The sequence below is a fragment of the Oncorhynchus masou genome, chromosome 5, assembly GCF_036934945.1.
Source record: "Oncorhynchus masou masou isolate Uvic2021 chromosome 5, UVic_Omas_1.1, whole genome shotgun sequence".
Classification (NCBI taxonomy): Eukaryota; Metazoa; Chordata; class Actinopteri; order Salmoniformes; family Salmonidae; genus Oncorhynchus; species Oncorhynchus masou.
Window position 1 is genome coordinate 30,734,899 of NC_088216.1, and position 17,694 is coordinate 30,752,592.

At 39.1% G+C, this 17,694-nt stretch overlaps 1 protein-coding gene across 1 annotated transcript in view; it reads right to left on the reverse strand.

Annotated features, from left to right (window-relative positions):
• Window positions 1–14,990, reverse strand: part of LOC135539407 (complement C3-like) — a 54,375-nt gene extending 39,385 nt beyond the window's left edge. Inside the window, exons 1-14 of the mRNA XM_064965278.1 lie at window positions 14,864–14,990; window positions 12,435–12,630; window positions 10,318–10,486; window positions 9,596–9,666; window positions 7,273–7,361; window positions 7,101–7,183; window positions 4,624–4,711; window positions 4,376–4,478; window positions 4,104–4,224; window positions 3,888–4,003; window positions 3,541–3,693; window positions 3,239–3,448; window positions 1,837–2,031; window positions 1,446–1,601 (exon numbers count right to left, since the gene is read on the reverse strand). Coding sequence (XP_064821350.1) covers window positions 1,446–1,601; window positions 1,837–2,031; window positions 3,239–3,448; window positions 3,541–3,693; window positions 3,888–4,003; window positions 4,104–4,224; window positions 4,376–4,478; window positions 4,624–4,711; window positions 7,101–7,183; window positions 7,273–7,361; window positions 9,596–9,666; window positions 10,318–10,486; window positions 12,435–12,630; window positions 14,864–14,937 — 1,824 coding nt within the window. The 5' untranslated portion in view covers window positions 14,938–14,990. The remainder of the gene's footprint in view (window positions 1–1,445; window positions 1,602–1,836; window positions 2,032–3,238; window positions 3,449–3,540; window positions 3,694–3,887; window positions 4,004–4,103; window positions 4,225–4,375; window positions 4,479–4,623; window positions 4,712–7,100; window positions 7,184–7,272; window positions 7,362–9,595; window positions 9,667–10,317; window positions 10,487–12,434; window positions 12,631–14,863) is intronic.
• Window positions 14,991–17,694: the final 2,704 nt, after the last annotated feature.

Genomic DNA, 17,694 nt, shown 5'->3' on the forward strand with positions numbered 1-17,694 from the left:
AAGACAACGCAGTAGTGGCTTCAGGACAAGTCTGTGAATGTCCTTGAGCGGCCCAGCCAGAGCCCGGACTTGAACCCGATCTAAAATCTCTGGAGAGACCTGAAAATAGCTGTGCAGCGACTGTCCCTATCCAACCTTACAGAGCTTGAAAGGATCTGCAGAGGAGAATGGGAGAAACTCCCCAAATACAGGTGTGCCAAGCTTATAGTGCCATACCCATCAAGACTCAAGCCTGTAATAGCTGCCAAAGGTGCTTCAACAAAGCACTGAGTAAAGGGTCAGAATACTTATTTACATGTGATATTTAATTTTTTATATATATAAATATGCCAAAAATTCTAAAAATGTGTTTTTGCTTTGTCATAATAGTGTATTGTGTGTAGATTGAGGAGGGGGAAAACAATTTAATCCATTTTAGAATAAGGCTGTAACGTAGCAAAATGTGGAAAAAGTCAAGGGGTCTGAATATCTTCCGAATGCACTGTACCCACATTGCTTTTTTTTTAACACGTCACTTTTTTTATACCGACATGAAATTACATTCCGTGGGGTCTGAAATTTTTGACACCATTGATAAAGATTAGCAACAATGACTGTATAAAATAATAGCTCATCTATTGTACACTCCAAAATTGGGAAATTATATTATTTTATGCTAATACATTTCTCTAAGAAAGAGATCTATTCTATTTATTCTAAAAATGGGTAGGTGTCAAAATTACAGACACCCCTAAAGAGACTTATAAATAAAGTTGTCAACATTTTTTGCATTTGGTCGCATATTTCTAGTACACAATGACTACATCAAGCTTGCATTTGCAGTTCCAATAACAGGGGAGGTGAGCATGTCTTGGGGGATGTCATCTTTGACCCTCTCATCATCATTATTCACGATTCATTCAGGACTGTCCGTAATCATGGTGGCATCCACATTAATGTAGAAGTGTTTAAAAACACATTTTATTCTAAAAGGACAAAATACACTATTTACCATTAATTTCTATTGGGCACAAAATAATCTGAAACACAAATGCATCCAACAAGTGTGTAGAGTCACAAGCTTTATGTAGTCATTGCGTGCTAGGAATATGGGACCAAATACTCAACTTTTGACTACTTTATTTATAAGAATCTTTAGGGGTGTCAATATTTTTTAACCCTACTTTATTTTTATTAGTTGTTAAACAAAACCGCTTTCTCTGAGCAATTGTATTAGTATAAAATAATATAATTTCCCACTTTTTGGGGGACATGCAATATGCAGTATTTCTTTTATACAGTCATTATTGCGCATCTTTTTCAAGCATGTCAATCATTTCCGGACCCCACTGTAGGTATGGGCTAACATCAATAAATAAACAATTATGGACTATTTAGATGAGAAGACTCAGAGTCTTATTAATTAGGTGTCAGAAATCGGGTATGTTCAGTCTGCAGTTCTTCACCTTCGTCTGAGTAAGTCGGTTTTTGTCATTCAAGACGTAGACCCCATTATCCACAGCCACAAGTCCCACCCTGGCCTCTGAATCACCAATGACAGACAGGGTGACTTCTGCCCCAGGTGCATAACTAGCACGGGGACTGACAGCATACACTTTTAGCTGTGGGACACAGACGGAGGTAATGTTTGAGAAGTCTTGAATGCAATACCTCACATAGAAATACTAACACAGCAAGGCAACCGTTTTAAGAGGGGGAGATGGGCAAATGTGTATAACAGTAGAAAGGTTGGACACAGGGATTGAACCGCGATCTCCGGTGGAGAGTGGTAGATGTGACTAGAGCCGAGTGTAACCACTAGACGATGGGTTTTGTACTGCGAGGCAACATTCTTACCGATCCCATGCACGTATCCTTGACGTCGACCCACAGAGAGTCAGACACAACCTCTTTCTGGCCCACGTGGTAATATGCCACAATCCGGAAGGAGGGGATCATATCCTTGTTCACCGTCAGAGAATGTGTGAACAGTCCTTGTCCCTTCCTCCACTCTAACCTTTGGGAGAAAATGAGCTGTCCTTTGCTCAAGATCTGTGAACACAGAGACTTTTCAGTATTCATCTCTAAGGGGGGGACAAACTGGCATTAACTGGAAAAGAGTGTCAACCCGTGATGGGTGGAGTCAGAGAGTTCCCGGGTTTAAGTAAGGAACAGAGTGGGAGGCCTTGGTGCACAACTGAGCAAGAGGACAAGCACATTAGAGTGTCTCGTCCTCAACTGGCAGCTTCAATAAATAGTACCCGCAAAACACCAGTCTCAACGTCAACAATGAAGAGGCAACTCCAGGGTGCTGGCCTTCTTGGCCAATAAAAATAAAAGATTAAGATGGGCAAAATAACACAGACACTGGATAGAGGAACTCTGCCTAGAAGGCCAGCATCCCGGAGTCGCCTCTTCACTGTTGACGTTGAGACTGGTATTTTGCGGATAGTATTTATTGAAGCTGAGAGTTGAGGACGAGACACTCTAATATGCTTATCCTCTTGCTCAGTTGTGCACCGGGGCCTCCCACTCCTCTTTCTATTCTGGTTAGGGCCAGTTTGTGCTGTTCTGTGAAGGGAGTTGTACACAGAATTGCACAAGATCTTCAGTTTCTTGGCAATTTCTCGCATGGAATAGCCTTCATTTCTCAGAACAAGAATAGACTGATGAGTTTCAGAAGAAAGATATTTGTTTCTGGCCAGTTTGAGCCTGTAATCAAACCCACAAATGCTGATGCTCCAGATGCTCAACTAGTCTGAAGGCCAGTTTTATTGCTTCTTTAATCAGAACAACAGTTTTCAGCTGTGATAACATTATTGCAAAAGGGTTTTCTAATGATCAATTGGCCTTTTGAAATTATTAACTTGGATTAGTTAACACAATGTGCCAATGGAAGACAGGAGTGATGGTTGTAGATAATGGACCACTGTATGCCTATGTAGATATTCCATTAACAATCAGGCATTTCCATCAACTAATAAAAATAAAGTATGTTTAAAAACATTAACAATGTCTACACTGTATTTATGTTCAATTTGATGTTATTTTAATGGACAAAAAATGTGCTTTTCTTTCAAAAACTAGGACATTTCTAAGTGACCCCAAACATTTGAACGGTAGTGTATATATCTTTTTTTTATATACATACCACACGATACACACCATGCAGCATTTTTACCCTGTAATGTTGCCAACCATAGCACCACAGCTTGGTCAAATGCACAAGTCTAAGTGATTAAAGTTGACTGGTACACACCAGAAAGGTTATCTCATGTTTGTAATGCTGGGCCGCAGGACTGCTGCCGAGGGTTAGGTCTACTTTGAGTACCTCTCCGATTTTGACCTCTGCAGAATGGATGTTTATGTGAATGTAGTTCTGTGAGTTGTCTTTTGATTTATAGGGCTTGGCAGTCATCATCTGTGTGCCCTGCCTGTCATCTCCAAGTCCATTGACGTTGGTCTTCACCTGTGTTGAAATAGAGCAACAAAAAGAATGACTACAAGGTGTCAACATTGTTCTTGACACAATTAAAAAATAAGTTTGGGGTTTGAACTTGCCGTGATAGGCAGCTCAGCAGTGCCCACATCCGTGTTAATTGTCATTTTGGCAATACCATTTTCATGTGTCTTCCCGTGCACTTGTTGGTGTTTGTATAAAGCCTTCACATCAATATCGTTGGCTGGAGAATCATCTGGATTGGTCACATACACCTAATGGTACAAATTGAAAGTGGTACAATTAGACCAATAGGTGGGAAAGACAGTGCAAGCCCAATATACCATCCTACCCCTTTGACCACAGTAACTTGGTAGGTTTCCATGGTTAAAATAACTAGGCAACACTTTGGAATAGCATAGTAATTGAGTTCATGTAGAACACAGTGATTGAATGCTCTTAAATGTACCGAGATGTCATAAGGCATTCCTGGTTTGAAGTACAGTGGGGTCTTCTTGAAGTGAATGCTATACGGTGACTTGACTATGAAGATTCCCTTTTTCTCTGCTTTCACCATCTCACTCCCTGAGGGATAAAACCAACACCTTCCCTGCTTTGAGATTGAACACAAATGCACACTTCATGAGATGCAAAGGTATGCACGTACCACACACACTCTACTTACCTGTGTCTGTTAACACATTGACTGATATGTAGAGGGATTTCTGCAAAAGGTTATTGATGTCTGGAAAAGTTGTATTCATGTGCTGTCTCTTCAGAACCGCTTTGCCCACTCCTTTAATAAGCTGCATTTGTAAGAAACAAAGAAACGATGTCTGTCTGTCAGACTTCTTGTGATATTATAGCTATAGAGCTCATAAATGGTGAATGTTTGTGAATACCTGTATGTGTACCGAATTATCCAAATAAACTCCCTCCCATATTACATGCACAAACCTCCACTCTCTGGAGAGAGCTGGGAAAACTCGTCCTGCCATCTCCTTGGATCACCCCGAATACCACAAAACCAAATCCTGTCACAGGCTCCCCAAACAGGTACCTTCAGACCCAAACCATACAGAAATAACACCACAGAGAATTAAGGGGGGGTAAATTAGATGATATGTTAAGTAGAAATTCTAGCTACTAGTTACCATGAAAATAACAACAATAGATATATTGTGACATTCTACAATAGCTCCAACCTGGCATCAATGTTGACCGATAGCTCATCATCATCAACGTAGAAGAAGGACTTGCTCACTGTCAATATGACTTCAAAGCTGGGTAGAACTAGATAGGAAGAATTCATATAGTAAACAAAAATATAAATGCAACATGTAAAGTGTTGGTCTCATGTTTCATGAGCTGAACTAAAAGATCATCAACATTTTGTAAACACACAAAGGGTACTTCTGGTGCAAAAATGTGTTTACATCCCTGTTAGTGAGTATTTTTCTCCTTTGCCAAGACAATGCATCCAACTGACAGGTGTGGCACATCAAGAAGCTTGTATTGGGGACAATAAAAGGTAACTCTAAAATGTGCACAGATGTCACAGATGTCTTAAGTTTTGAGGGAGCGTTGTACTGTAAGAATGAGAGATGAAACTGGGGGTTTGCTGAGGAATTTCTGCACAAACTGTCAGAAACCGTCTCAGGGAAAATCATCTGCGTTCTAATCCTCACCAGGGTACTAACCTGATTGCAGTTCGGTTTCATAACCGACTTCAGTGGGCAAATGCTCGATTCAACTGTACTGGGTAAATGGCAGACAGCGTGTATGGCGTCACGTGGGCGAGCGGAATGCTGATGTCAACGTTGTGAACAAATTGCCCCATGATGGCGGTGGGGTTATGGTATGGGCAGACATAAGCTACGGACCACGAACGCAATTGCATCTTAGCAATGGCAATTTAAACGCACAGAGATACCGTGACGAGATCCTGGGGCCCATTGTTGTGCCATTCATCCGCCGCCATCAGCTCATGTTTCAGCATGATAATGCACGGCCATGTCACAAGTGTCTTTACACAATTCCTGGAAGATGAAAATGTGCCAGTTCTTCCATGGCCTGCATAATCCCCAGACATGTCACCCATTGAGCACGTTTGGAATGCTTTGGATCGACGTGTATGACATCGTGTTCTAGATCCCGCCAATATCCAGGTATTTCGCATAGCCATTGAAGAGGAGTGGGACAACAATCCACAGGTCACAATCAACAGCCTGATCAACTCTATTTGCATGAGGAAAATGTTGGTCACACCAGACACTGACCGATTTTCTAATCCACACCCCTACCTTTTTAAGGTATCTGTGACCAACAGATTCATATCTGCATTCCCAGTCATGTGAAATCCATAGATTAGCGACTGATTAATTTATTTTTAGTCTGTTCAACCTCTCTTTCATATCGTCCGAGATTCCTAAAGATTGGAAAGCTGCCTCAGTCATCCCCCTCTTCAAAGGGGGTGACACTCTAGACCAAAACTGTTACAGACCTATATCCATCCTGCACTGTCTTTCTAAAGTCTTCGAAAGCCAAGTTAACCAACAAATTACTGATAATTTCGAATCCCACCGTACTTTATCCGCTGTGCAATCCGGTTTCCAAGTTGTTCACGGATGCACCTCAGCCACACTCAAGGTACTAAACCACAGGGTTCAATTCTCGGGCCGACTCTTTTCTCTCTATAAATCAACGACGTCGCTGTTGCTGATTCCTTGATCATCCTCTACGCAGACGACACCATTCTGTATCTGGCCCTTCTTTGGACACTGTGTTAATAACAAACCTCCAAACCGATCCTCAACTTCGGCGATGTCTTTTAAAGAATAGCCTCCAACACTCTAATCAGCAAACTGGATGCAGTCTATCACAGTGCCATCTGTTTTGTCACCAAAGCCCCATATACCACCCACCACTGCGACCTGTATGCTCTCGTCGGGTGGCCCTCGCTACGTATTCGTCACCAGACCTACTGGCTCCAGGTCATCTATAAGTCTTTGCTGGTAAAGCTCCACCTTATCTAAGCTCACTGGTCACAATAACAACACCCACCCTTAGCACGCGCTCCAGCAGGTACAGTGGGGAGAACAAGTACTTGATACACAGCCGATTTTGCAGGTTTTCCTACTTACAAAGCATGTAGAGTTCTGTAATTTTTATCATAGGTACACTTCAACTTTGTGAGACGGAATCTAAAACAAAAATCCAGAAAATCACATTGTATAATTTTAAAGTAATTAATTTGCATTTTATTGCATGACATAAGTATTTGATCACCTACCAACCAGTAAGAATTCCGGCTCTCAACAGACCTGTTAGGTTTTCTTTAAGAAGCCCTCCTGTTCTCCACTCATTACCTGTATTAACTGCACCTGTTTCAACTCGTTACCTGTATAAAAGACACTTGTCCACACAATTCCACCACCACTTTTTTTTTCATTGAAAATGGTACATTTCTAGATTTTATTGAAAAAATATAGAAACTAAAATGTTCTACATAATGGCATCATTAGAGATTCAAACATCTTGTTTTGTTAACCACAGATTATAGAAATGTGCCATTTTCACATATGTAGACTGGTACAGTATGGTTCCGGAGATAATGAATATGAGGTTGCAAGTAGCGGAATTGTCCTTTAATAAACGGCTACCCAAATGAAACCCTTCTTACCATATTCTTTCACCTCAAACTCTGCAGTGAAGTTCTTATGTGGGTTATTCTTGAAGTTGGACACCACTTTCCAGTTTCCATTTCTATATTAAGAGAGAATGAGAGCAGAAGAGTTCACAGGCAAAAGTTTTCCTGATAAGTGTGTTAGGATGATTGAATAACAAAAACAAACCTGGTGATCTCTGGGATAGGGAAGTCTCCAGATATTATTCCATTTTGTGGTTTGTAATTGTTCTGCTTTAAGGTGATTCCATCAGGATTCTATAAGTAAACAATATACAGTCGGAAGTTTACATACACTTAGGTTGGAGTAATTAAAACTCGTTTTTCAACCACTACAAATTTCTTGTTAACAAACTATAGGTTTGGCAAGTCGGTTAGGACATCTACTTTGTGCATGACTCAAGTAATTTTTACAGACTATGTTTACAGACTACAGATAATTTAACTTATAATTCAATGTATCACAATTCCGGTGGGTCAGAAGTTTACATACACTAAGTTGACTGTACCTTTAAACAGCTTGGAAAATTCCAGAAAATTATGTAATGTCTTTAGAAGCTTCTGATAGGCAAGTAGACATAATTTGAGTCAATTGGAGGTGTACCTGTGGATGTATTTCAAGGCCTGCCTTCAAACTCAGTGCCTCTTTGCTTGACATCATGAGAAAATCAAAAGAAATCAGCCAAGACCTCAGAAAGAAATTGTAGACCTCCACAAGTCTGGTTCATCCTTGGGAGCAATTTCCAAATGTCTGAAGGTACCACCTTCAAACAATAGTACGCAAGTATAAACACCTTAGGACCATGCAGCCGTCATACCGCTCAGAAAAAAGACACGTTCTGTCACAGAGAGATGAACGTACTTTATTGCAAAAAGTGCAAATCATTCCCAGAACAACAGCAAATGACCTTGTGAAGCTGCTGGAGGAAACAGATACAGACATTGCTTTGTTATATCCACAGTAAAACGAGTCCTATATCGACATAACCTGAAAGGCCGCTCAGCAAGGAAGAAGCCACCGCTCCAAAACCACCATAAAAAAGCCAGACTACGGTTTGCAACTGCACATGGGGACAAAGATCATACTTTTTGGAGAAATGTCCTCTGGTCTGATGAAACAAAAATAGAACTGTTTGGCCATAATGATCATCGTTATGTTAGGAGGAAAAAGGGGGAGGCTTGCAAATCAAAGAATACCATCCCAACCGTGAAGCACGGGGGTGGCAGCATCATGTAGTCGGGGTGCTTTGCTGCAGGAGAGACAGGTGCACTTAGTGGTTAGAGTGGTTAGCCTCATGGTTAGAGTGTTGTACTAGCAATCGAAAGGTTGCAAGATTGAATCCCCGAGCAGACATGGTAAATATCTGTTGTTCTGCCCCTGAACAATGCAGTTAACCCACTGTTCCTAGGCTGTCATTGAAAATAAGAATGTCTTCTTAACTGACTTGCCTAGTTAAGTAAAGGTAAAATATAAAAAATAAAAAACGTCACAAAATAGAGGTAGGAAAATCATCATGAGGTAGGAAAATTATGTGGACATATTTTTATTTATTTTACTAGGCAAGTCAGTTAAGAACAAATTCTTATTTTTAATGACGGCCGAGGAATAGTGGGTTAACTGCCTTGTTCAGGGGCAGAACAACAGATTTATGTTCATTGTCAGCTCAGGGATTCGATATTGCAACCTTTCGGTTACTAGTCCAACGCCCTAACCACTAGGCTATGCTGCCTCCCCATATTGAAGCAACGTCTCAAGACATCAGTCAGAAAGTTAAAGCTTGGTGGCAAATGGGTCTTCCAAATGGACAATGACCCCAAGCATACTTCCAAAGTTGTGGCAAAATGGCTTAAGGACAACAAAGTCAAGGTATTGGAGTGGCCATCACAAAGCCCTGACTTCAATCCTATAGATAATTTGTTGGCAGAACTGAAAAAGCGTGTGAGCAAGGAGGCCAATAAACCGGACTCAGTTACATCAGCTCTGTCAGGAGGAATGGGACAAAATTCACCCAACTTATTGTGGGAAGCTTGTTGAAGGCTACCCAAAACCTTTGACCCAAGTTAAACAATTTAAAGGCAATGCTACCAAATACTAATTGAGTGTACGTAAACTTCTGACCCACTGGGAATGTGATGAAAGAAATAAAAGCTGAAATAATTAATTCTCTCTAATATTATTCGGACAATTCACATTCTTAAAATAAAGTGGTGATCCTAACTGACCAAAGACAGGGAATTTTTACAGGAATTGTGAAAAACTGAGTTTAAATGTATTTGGCTAAGGTGTATGTAAACTTCCGACTTTAACTGTACATGATATGTGAAAGAATACATGGACAGATCACAGATAATGAATCTGTTGCTACTCAAGACTGACAGTAGTAAACATTAGTAATGCCAGAAAATACCTATTTTGTCATCTGGCCATATGCGTCAACCATGACTAAGGAAGCATTCTCAATGCAGTTTCATTTTTTATTAGGACAACTTACCATAATTTCCACATTGATGATATCTGATACAGGCTCTAGACCGGAGTTTAAGGCAAAGACTCTGTAAAACACTAAGAATGCAGTTTAAGATGTTAGGTTTATATAGTGTAACACCCTTTTATCTGTGGATAAATTAGAGCAACACGATTTTGACTCTGGGTCACAATCACCCCAATGTTCATCTCATACCTCATTTGCACATGCTGTATATAGATTTTTCTACTGTATTATTGATTGTATGTTTGTTTACTCCATGTGTAACTCTGTGTTGTTGTATGTGTTGAACTGCTTTGCTTTATCTTGGCCAGATCGCAGTTGCAAATGAGAACTTGTTCTTAACTAGCCTACCTGGTTGGTTAAATAAAGGTTTAATTTTTTTTTTTAAAGAAGATAAATGTCCATTAATGTTTCATGTGACTTTCGACCTGACCCCAAATTAATCAAACTGAACCACAGGGGTAGACTGGCCGTCTGGCATTTCGGGCAAATGACAGATGGGCCGGTCCATGTTTAGCCCAGTGGGCCTGTCTAACTAGTTTTTATTTTATCTGGCTAATATTTGGGGCCACAAGAAAAAAATATGGTGGTGGCCTGAAGTTTAAAAAATGGTCCGGTTTGTTGGAAATAATAGGGTCGATTTCTGGTTCCAGTTCGCCCCTGAGCAGAGGTGATTGCTGAGCAATGCTAATTCGAAGGCTTTGGGTCAATGGGCTCAGCCATACCTTTACTTTCTGGCGTGTAAATGGTTTTGTCCGTTTGTACAAATATGTAGCCGGTTTGAAAGGAGACCAGGACTACTTTTTCAAGAAGGTGACCTGGGAACTCAGCTTGCAGGTACACATACTGGTTCACTGTGTAGTCCTCATCAAAGAAGCCAGGTCCCAACAAGATCTGAGAAAAGTTTGAGAAAAAAAAACATCACCCATCTACACACAGTACCCCATTATGACAAATTGAAAAAATGTTTTTAGACATTTTTGCAAATGTATTGAAAATTAAATGCAGAAATATCTCATTTACACGTACAAGTATTCACAATCTTGAGTCAATACTTTTCAGAAGCACATTTGGCAACGATTACAGCTGTAAGTCTTTCTGGGTAAGTCTCTAAGAGCTTTCCACACCTGGATTGTGCGACATTTGCCCACAGGGTCCTGTGTGGCTCAGTCGGTAGAGCATGGCGCTTGCAACGCCAAGCGTCGTGGGTTCGATTCCCGCTGGGGCCACCCATATGTAAAAGTAGTGGCCCCAGCCGACTTGTAAGTCGCTTTGGACAAAAGCGTCTGCTAAATGGGATATATTATTTATTATTATATTATTATAATTTTCAAAATTCTTCAAGCTCTGTCAAATTGGTTGTTGATCATTGCTAGACAAGTATTTTCAAGTAGATTTAAGTCAAAACTGTAACAGCCACTCAGGAACATTCACTCTCTTCCTGGTACTGTACTCAACTCCAGTGTATATTTGGCCTTGTGCTTCAGGTTATTTTCCTGCTGAAAGTTGAATTTGTCTCCCAGTGTCTGGTGGAAAGCAGGCTGAACCATGTTTCCCTCTAGGATTTTGCCTGTGCTTAGCTTCATTCCATTAATTTTTTTATCCTGAAAAACTCCCCAGTCCTTAATGATTACAAGCATACCCATAACATGATGCAGCCACCACTATAATTGAAAATATGGAGAGTGGTACTCTGTAATGTGTTGTATTGGATTTGCACCAAACACAACACTTTGTATTCAGGACACCTTAGGGGCTGCTGCCCTATATACATAGACTTGAAATCACTGGCAACTTCAATAATGGAACACTAGTCACTTTAATAATATTTACATATTTTTGCTTTACTCATCTCATATGTATAAACTGTATTCTATTCTACTGTATTTTAGTCCATGCCCCTCCGACATTGCACGTCCTAATATCTATATTTCTTAATTCCATTATTTTACTTTTAGATTTGTGTGCATGGTGTGTATTGTTGTTATTTTTTTTTACATTACTGCACTGTTGAAGCTATAAACACAAGCATTTCACTACGCCAGCAATAACATCTGCTAAATATGTGTATGTGACCAATAAAATTACATTTGATTTGATTGCTATGCCACATTTTTTTGCAGTTTTACTTTAGTGCCTTGTTGAAAACAATATGCATGTTTTGGAATATTTTTTATTTTGTCCAGGCTTTCTTCTTTCACTCTGTCAATTAGGTTAGTATTGTGGATGAACTACAATGTTGTTGATGCATCCTCAGTTTTCTCCTATCACAGCCATTAAACTCTTTTTTAAAGTCACCATTGGCCTCCTGGTGAAAACACTGAGCGGTTTCCTTCCTCTTCGGCAACTAAGTTACGAAGCATGCCTGTATCTTTTTAGTGACTGGGTGTATTGATAGACCATCCAAAGTGTAAGTAGTAACTTCACCATGCTCAAAGGGACATTCAATGTCTGCTTCTTTTCGAGGCATTGGAAAACCTCATTGGTCTTTGTGGTTGAATCTGTGTTTGAGTGAGTGCATACAATGAATTATGTGAGTAGTTAATTATGCATGTTTACTCCTGTAAATGTAAACTTATATAGGCTTGCCATAACAAAGGAATTGAATACTTATTGACTCAGGACATTTCAGCTTTTCAGTTTTGAATTTGTCAAATAAAAAATAAAAAATACTCTTTGACATTATGGGGTATTGTGTGTAGGCCAGTGACAAAAATCAAAATAGTATCAATTTTAATTCACTCTGTAGCACAACAAAATGTGGAAAAGGGCAAGGGGTGTGAATACTTTCTGAAGCCACTGTACATGTAATTTCTGTAAGGAAACATATATAAAGACTTACGTTAACGTCAATAAGTGCCTGGTATTTGTTAACTAAATTCAGGGACACACTTGTAGGTGGGAGCTGTTTATCTTTTGCAGGGAAGTTCTTCACCGTGATTTTGACATTGAAATCATCCCCTGAGTAATCTTGAGCTTCAACAAAGACCCTCTCCATGGTACCCACCCGTAGAGGGTTGGGAGCAGACATGACATACCTGCAGTGGTTAAGAGAGGAGAAAGGAAGATGAAAAATATGGAGGGTGGAAGATTGATTTGTACTTGACTAAGGCCGGGATTTAATTCAAGGCACATCATAGCACAGCACACAATAACAGACCTTAAAGGTAATTTACAGTTGAGCTGACATGAGCAGCATTTACCATGAATGTGATCTCAGTGAATGTTGGGGAAAATGACTTTAAAAGGCATATTGTTGACGGTCTAGTGCACTCAATCCCGGCCTACACCTTTTTGTTATGGAATGACTGACATCTGATCAGTGTGTGTGTACTTGCATCTGTCTGCATATGTGTTTATTGGGCATCTGTCTGCAGAAACATGCTGTGTTTGGAGCTGCATAATAATCATTTTTAGTTCCCATTTCTCACGCCATTCATAAAGTATAGCAAAATGCTGTAAACTGCAGAGACCATCATTGTGTGTTAGAAATGTATTACCCCTGAACAAGGTTCTAGTAGGCTTATGTACAAATTAGAATTGTGCAATAACAGAGCATAAGATGTTACACTGAATGGATTTGTTAATTAGTCAAGTTATTGTTATTAAATGTTATATTCCAATGTTATTTAATGTTATTAGTTATATTCCTATTCCAATATTATATATTTTTTTTTAAATTGTGAATTAAAAACAACTATTGAAAACCTTTTGCTCCTAAATGTAATTTTATTGACTACTGGGATTTAAAATCTTGCATTATTCAAATAATATTCCGTGCAAGTAAGTGTACATAATTGTCACGCCCTGACCTTAGTATCTTTGTTTTCTTTATTATTTTGGTTAGGTCAGGGTGTGACATGGGTGATGTATGTGTTTTTGGACCTGTCTAGGGGTTTTGTATGTCTATGGGTGTTAACAAATCTAGGTGTTATGTATGTCTATAGTTGACGAGATTGGTTCTCAATGAGAGGCAGCTGTTTATCGTTGTCTCTGATTGGGTACCATATTTAGGCACTTGTGGATTATTGCCTATGTATTAGTTACTTGTGTCTGCGCTTATATTATATAGCATCACGTTCGGTTTTATTGTTTTGTAAGTTTGTCTAGTGTTTCTTCATTAAAGAAGTATGTATTTATCTTACGCTGCGCCTTGGTCTCCTCCATACATCGAACGTGACAATAATGGATCCATTGTTCTTAGGAGGGGCTAGTTACCCCCAAGTATTCTAAATGTCAGTTGGCTTTTCATAGCCGAGCATTCAGAGGTGGAGACAGCAGAGGTCGAGACCGTGGCTAAAATAAGTTGATGTTTGTTGAGGTTGTTTAAAGAGAACCAAACCCCAGATTACAAATGGTGAACAATAAATTGTACGGCGCTAGCCACGTATCATCCACAGTGTAAAAATCATCGTCTACAAAAATAAAACAAAATCACGACAGTTGTGATGGAAACTATACATTTCGGTACAATTTTATAAATGCAGACAGATCATTTGTTTGTTTGACATGTCATCTTTTTGTGTCTAAAATGAATTATGCGAGAAATTGCTGTGGAAAGTCCTTTATGCACAATTATTGATATAATAACTATCATATCGAGCTACATTTGTGAGTCACGCGGTGATTATGGTGTGTGGTCCTCCCACTACGATCTGGGAAACCATTCGGGTTATTAGGCTACATATTCAATTATGAAGATATGATAAACTTCACGGGGTGGTTAAGTGCACAGTGATCTTTATGCTTCTTTCCAATAAATATTGAGGGTCTTATTCTGGTGATATGATGATCGATGCTTGACTGCCGTTTGACAAATACAAATATTCTCTCTCGCTCTTATCCATAATAATCTCATCAACTAGACTAGCCTACCCTTCTGTATCTGCGAGCGGTTGGCTTGAGCGCATTTGCCAAGACCAGGGTAGGCACATTTGCTATTTAACGCAAATTGAAAATGCGATAGAAACACATTGAACCTCCGGGTGTAATGCACTACGTCATTATTGTTATTATTATTGTAATGCACTACGTCATTACACGCATATATTTATCCACAACTAGTCAATTTTATCCGCAACAAATCCGCAATGTCGCCAATTGGATGGAAACCTAGCTATTACTACTACCATTTTTAGAAGTACTACTTATCAGTGTTTCTATGATACGTTTACCATGACAATTCTTGGAATGATGGCTGATGTATTGCCTTTACAATTGTGGGACCAAAAGTTTAACGTGGTACAACAATCTTATTTATGATGTACTCACAGCACTTCACCATTGGAGAGCATAAGGAGAGACAGAGCCACAGCGGCCAGCAACACCAGTTCCACCCGCATCATGTGAGTCGGATTCAAATTAAATTGCTTCACCCAGGCTCAAGCTTTTATCGTTGCATTTTCCTGGCCGTAACTGTTCTTGACCCTCCACATTGGGACGGGTGCCAGACAACACGCTCACCCTCCCTCTCTCTATTTGTTCTTAGCAGAATTGGGCATTCCCAGGACAGCGAGATACAAGACTCCCCTTAAATCCTAATTAATGAGACTCCTCTTAACTGTGTAACTCTATATGTATTGCTGTTAAGTCTATACCTATGCATGTCAGTGCTTAAGATGGCATGCGGGTATCTTAAAAAAACGAGAACTTGGGAAACCTGTGGCTAGATAAATTAAATGAATGTGTGAAGGAGTTCAACTGAGAGACTCTAATGAAAAACAATAGGCTAAGTAGGTTTCTGATGCAGCATTTCTGTTTCTACTTAACTTTGACCAAATAGATGTTTGAGCCATTATTCTTGCCGACCAATAACTGGTACATTTTTTATGATTTAGCTGATGTGTGTGTGTGGGTTACTGATAATTTCAACGACTTTTCCTGGCCGTTTTTCTCTCTCTCTGCAAACAGTGTTTGTTATGTAATGGGCAAGTGGCAATGCCCCCAATCTTTTTCAGATAACCCTCCCCAATACAATCTATCGGCATATCTATTTATTGCCATCGAAATGTTAGCTGTTAAGATTAGATCAAACAATAAAATTAAGGGATTAGAAATCCGTGGTTTAAAAACTAAGGTGTCATTGTACGCTGATTCATGTTTTCTTTTAAAACCATAATTAGTCTCTCCACGGCCTCATAGAGGATCTAGATACTTTTGCTATTCTCTCTGGATTAAAACCAAATTATGATAAGTGTACTATATTATGTATTGATCACAAAAAAATGCAAATTTACATTACCATGTAGTTTACCAATAAAATGGTCTGATGGAGAAGTGGACATACTCGGTATACAAATCCCAAAAGGAAGAAATTCTCACTCACATAAATTTTAATAGAAAGTAGATAAGATCTACTTAGAAAATAAAATCTTGCTACCATGGAAAGGAAAATACCTGTCTATTTGTGGAAAAATCACCCTAACTCTTTAGTCATATCACAGTTTAGCTATTTGCTTATAGTTTTGCCTACACCCAGTGACCTGCTTTTTAAATTATATTAACATAAAATATTCAATTTTATTTGGCACGGCAAGCCAGATAAAATTAAAAGGGCCTATTTATATAACAAATATGAATTCGGAGGGCAGAAATTGTTATTATTATTAAAGCATTAGACAACTCACTAAAGGCATCAGTCATAAAGTTATACTTAAATCCAAACTGGTTCTCTAGTAAATTGGTACAAATGTCTCATCCTATGTTCAAGAAGGGCCTTTAACCCTTTATTCAGATTACAACGGCCCACTTTCAATTGTTTGAAAAGGAAATAATCTCCAATATCTTTATTTTTTAAACAAGCCTTAAAGTTGGTTGCAATATCAGTTTAATCCACCTGAAAAGACAGAACAAATAATACAACAAATATTGTGGTTAAATTCAAATATACTTATTGATAAAAAAAACAGTTTTTCAAAGAAATGTTTAAAAAATGTATAATTTTTGTGAATGATATCATAAATAGGACTGGAGTTATGTCCCACATGCAGATAACACAGACATATGGAAATGTCTGCTCTACCCAAAATTACAACCAGTTAATTACAGCATTACCACAAAAATGGAAGAAGCAAGTAGAAGGGAAAAAAAGTAAGGAACTTGTATGTCGGCCCTGTATTAAAGAACGTAAATGGTTAAAGAAAAGTGTGATAAATAAAAACATACCAATTCCAGTCCTAAAAAACTGACACCTGTGCCATATAAATTGCAAAATAGTTGAGAAGAGATTTTCAATGTACCCATTCCATGGCACATGGTTTATGAATTGATACGGAAAACGCCGGATGCAAAACTTCAAATTTTTCAATTTAAATTGCTATGCAAAATTATTGCAACTAATATAATGGGGGATACAATCTTCCCAGAACTGCAGATTCTGCTGTGAGGAGGAAGAGTCATTAGATCATTTATTTTGGTATTTTTATTTTGGTATTGTTCATATGTAGCTCGTTTTTGGTCACAGGTCCAGGAATGGCTGAAGAATTGCAATGTTTTCCTAGAACTAACACTGCAGACAGCAATACTGGGTGATTTGAAAAGCCATAGTCAATTTTTATTTTTTTATTTTACCTTTATTTTACTAGGCAAGTCAGTTAAGAACAAATTCTTATTTTCAATGATGGCCTAGGAACAGTGGGTTAACTGCCTGTTCAGGGGCAGAACAACAGATTGTGTACCTTGTCAGCTCGGGGGTTTGAACTTGCCCTCCCGGCTCCGCCCACCGACATCCTATTAAGGAAAACAAGAGCAAAGAGAGAATTTGGCAGACAGTGGGAGGGTCATCACAGCAGAGAAAGGAGTCCTAGGTTGGAGAAAAAAAGTGCCATAAAAAGGAAAGATCCAGAACCACCACTAAAACGCACTGTTTACTGTGGCCCAGTCAACCTCACAGTTCCCTCAATCAAAAGTTGAAGCAGATCTGGAAAAACTAAGGATTGATGTTGCTCTTGAGATGAAGAAGACACACAAAGACTTGGCTGTAATCAATCACTGTAAGGGAAAGACATTTGCCCTGAGAAGACAGATTCTGAACAGCAGTCCTGAAATACAGAGAGTGGAGAATAGATGGCCGGCACTATTTCTAGAGTCACAGGTATTGCTTT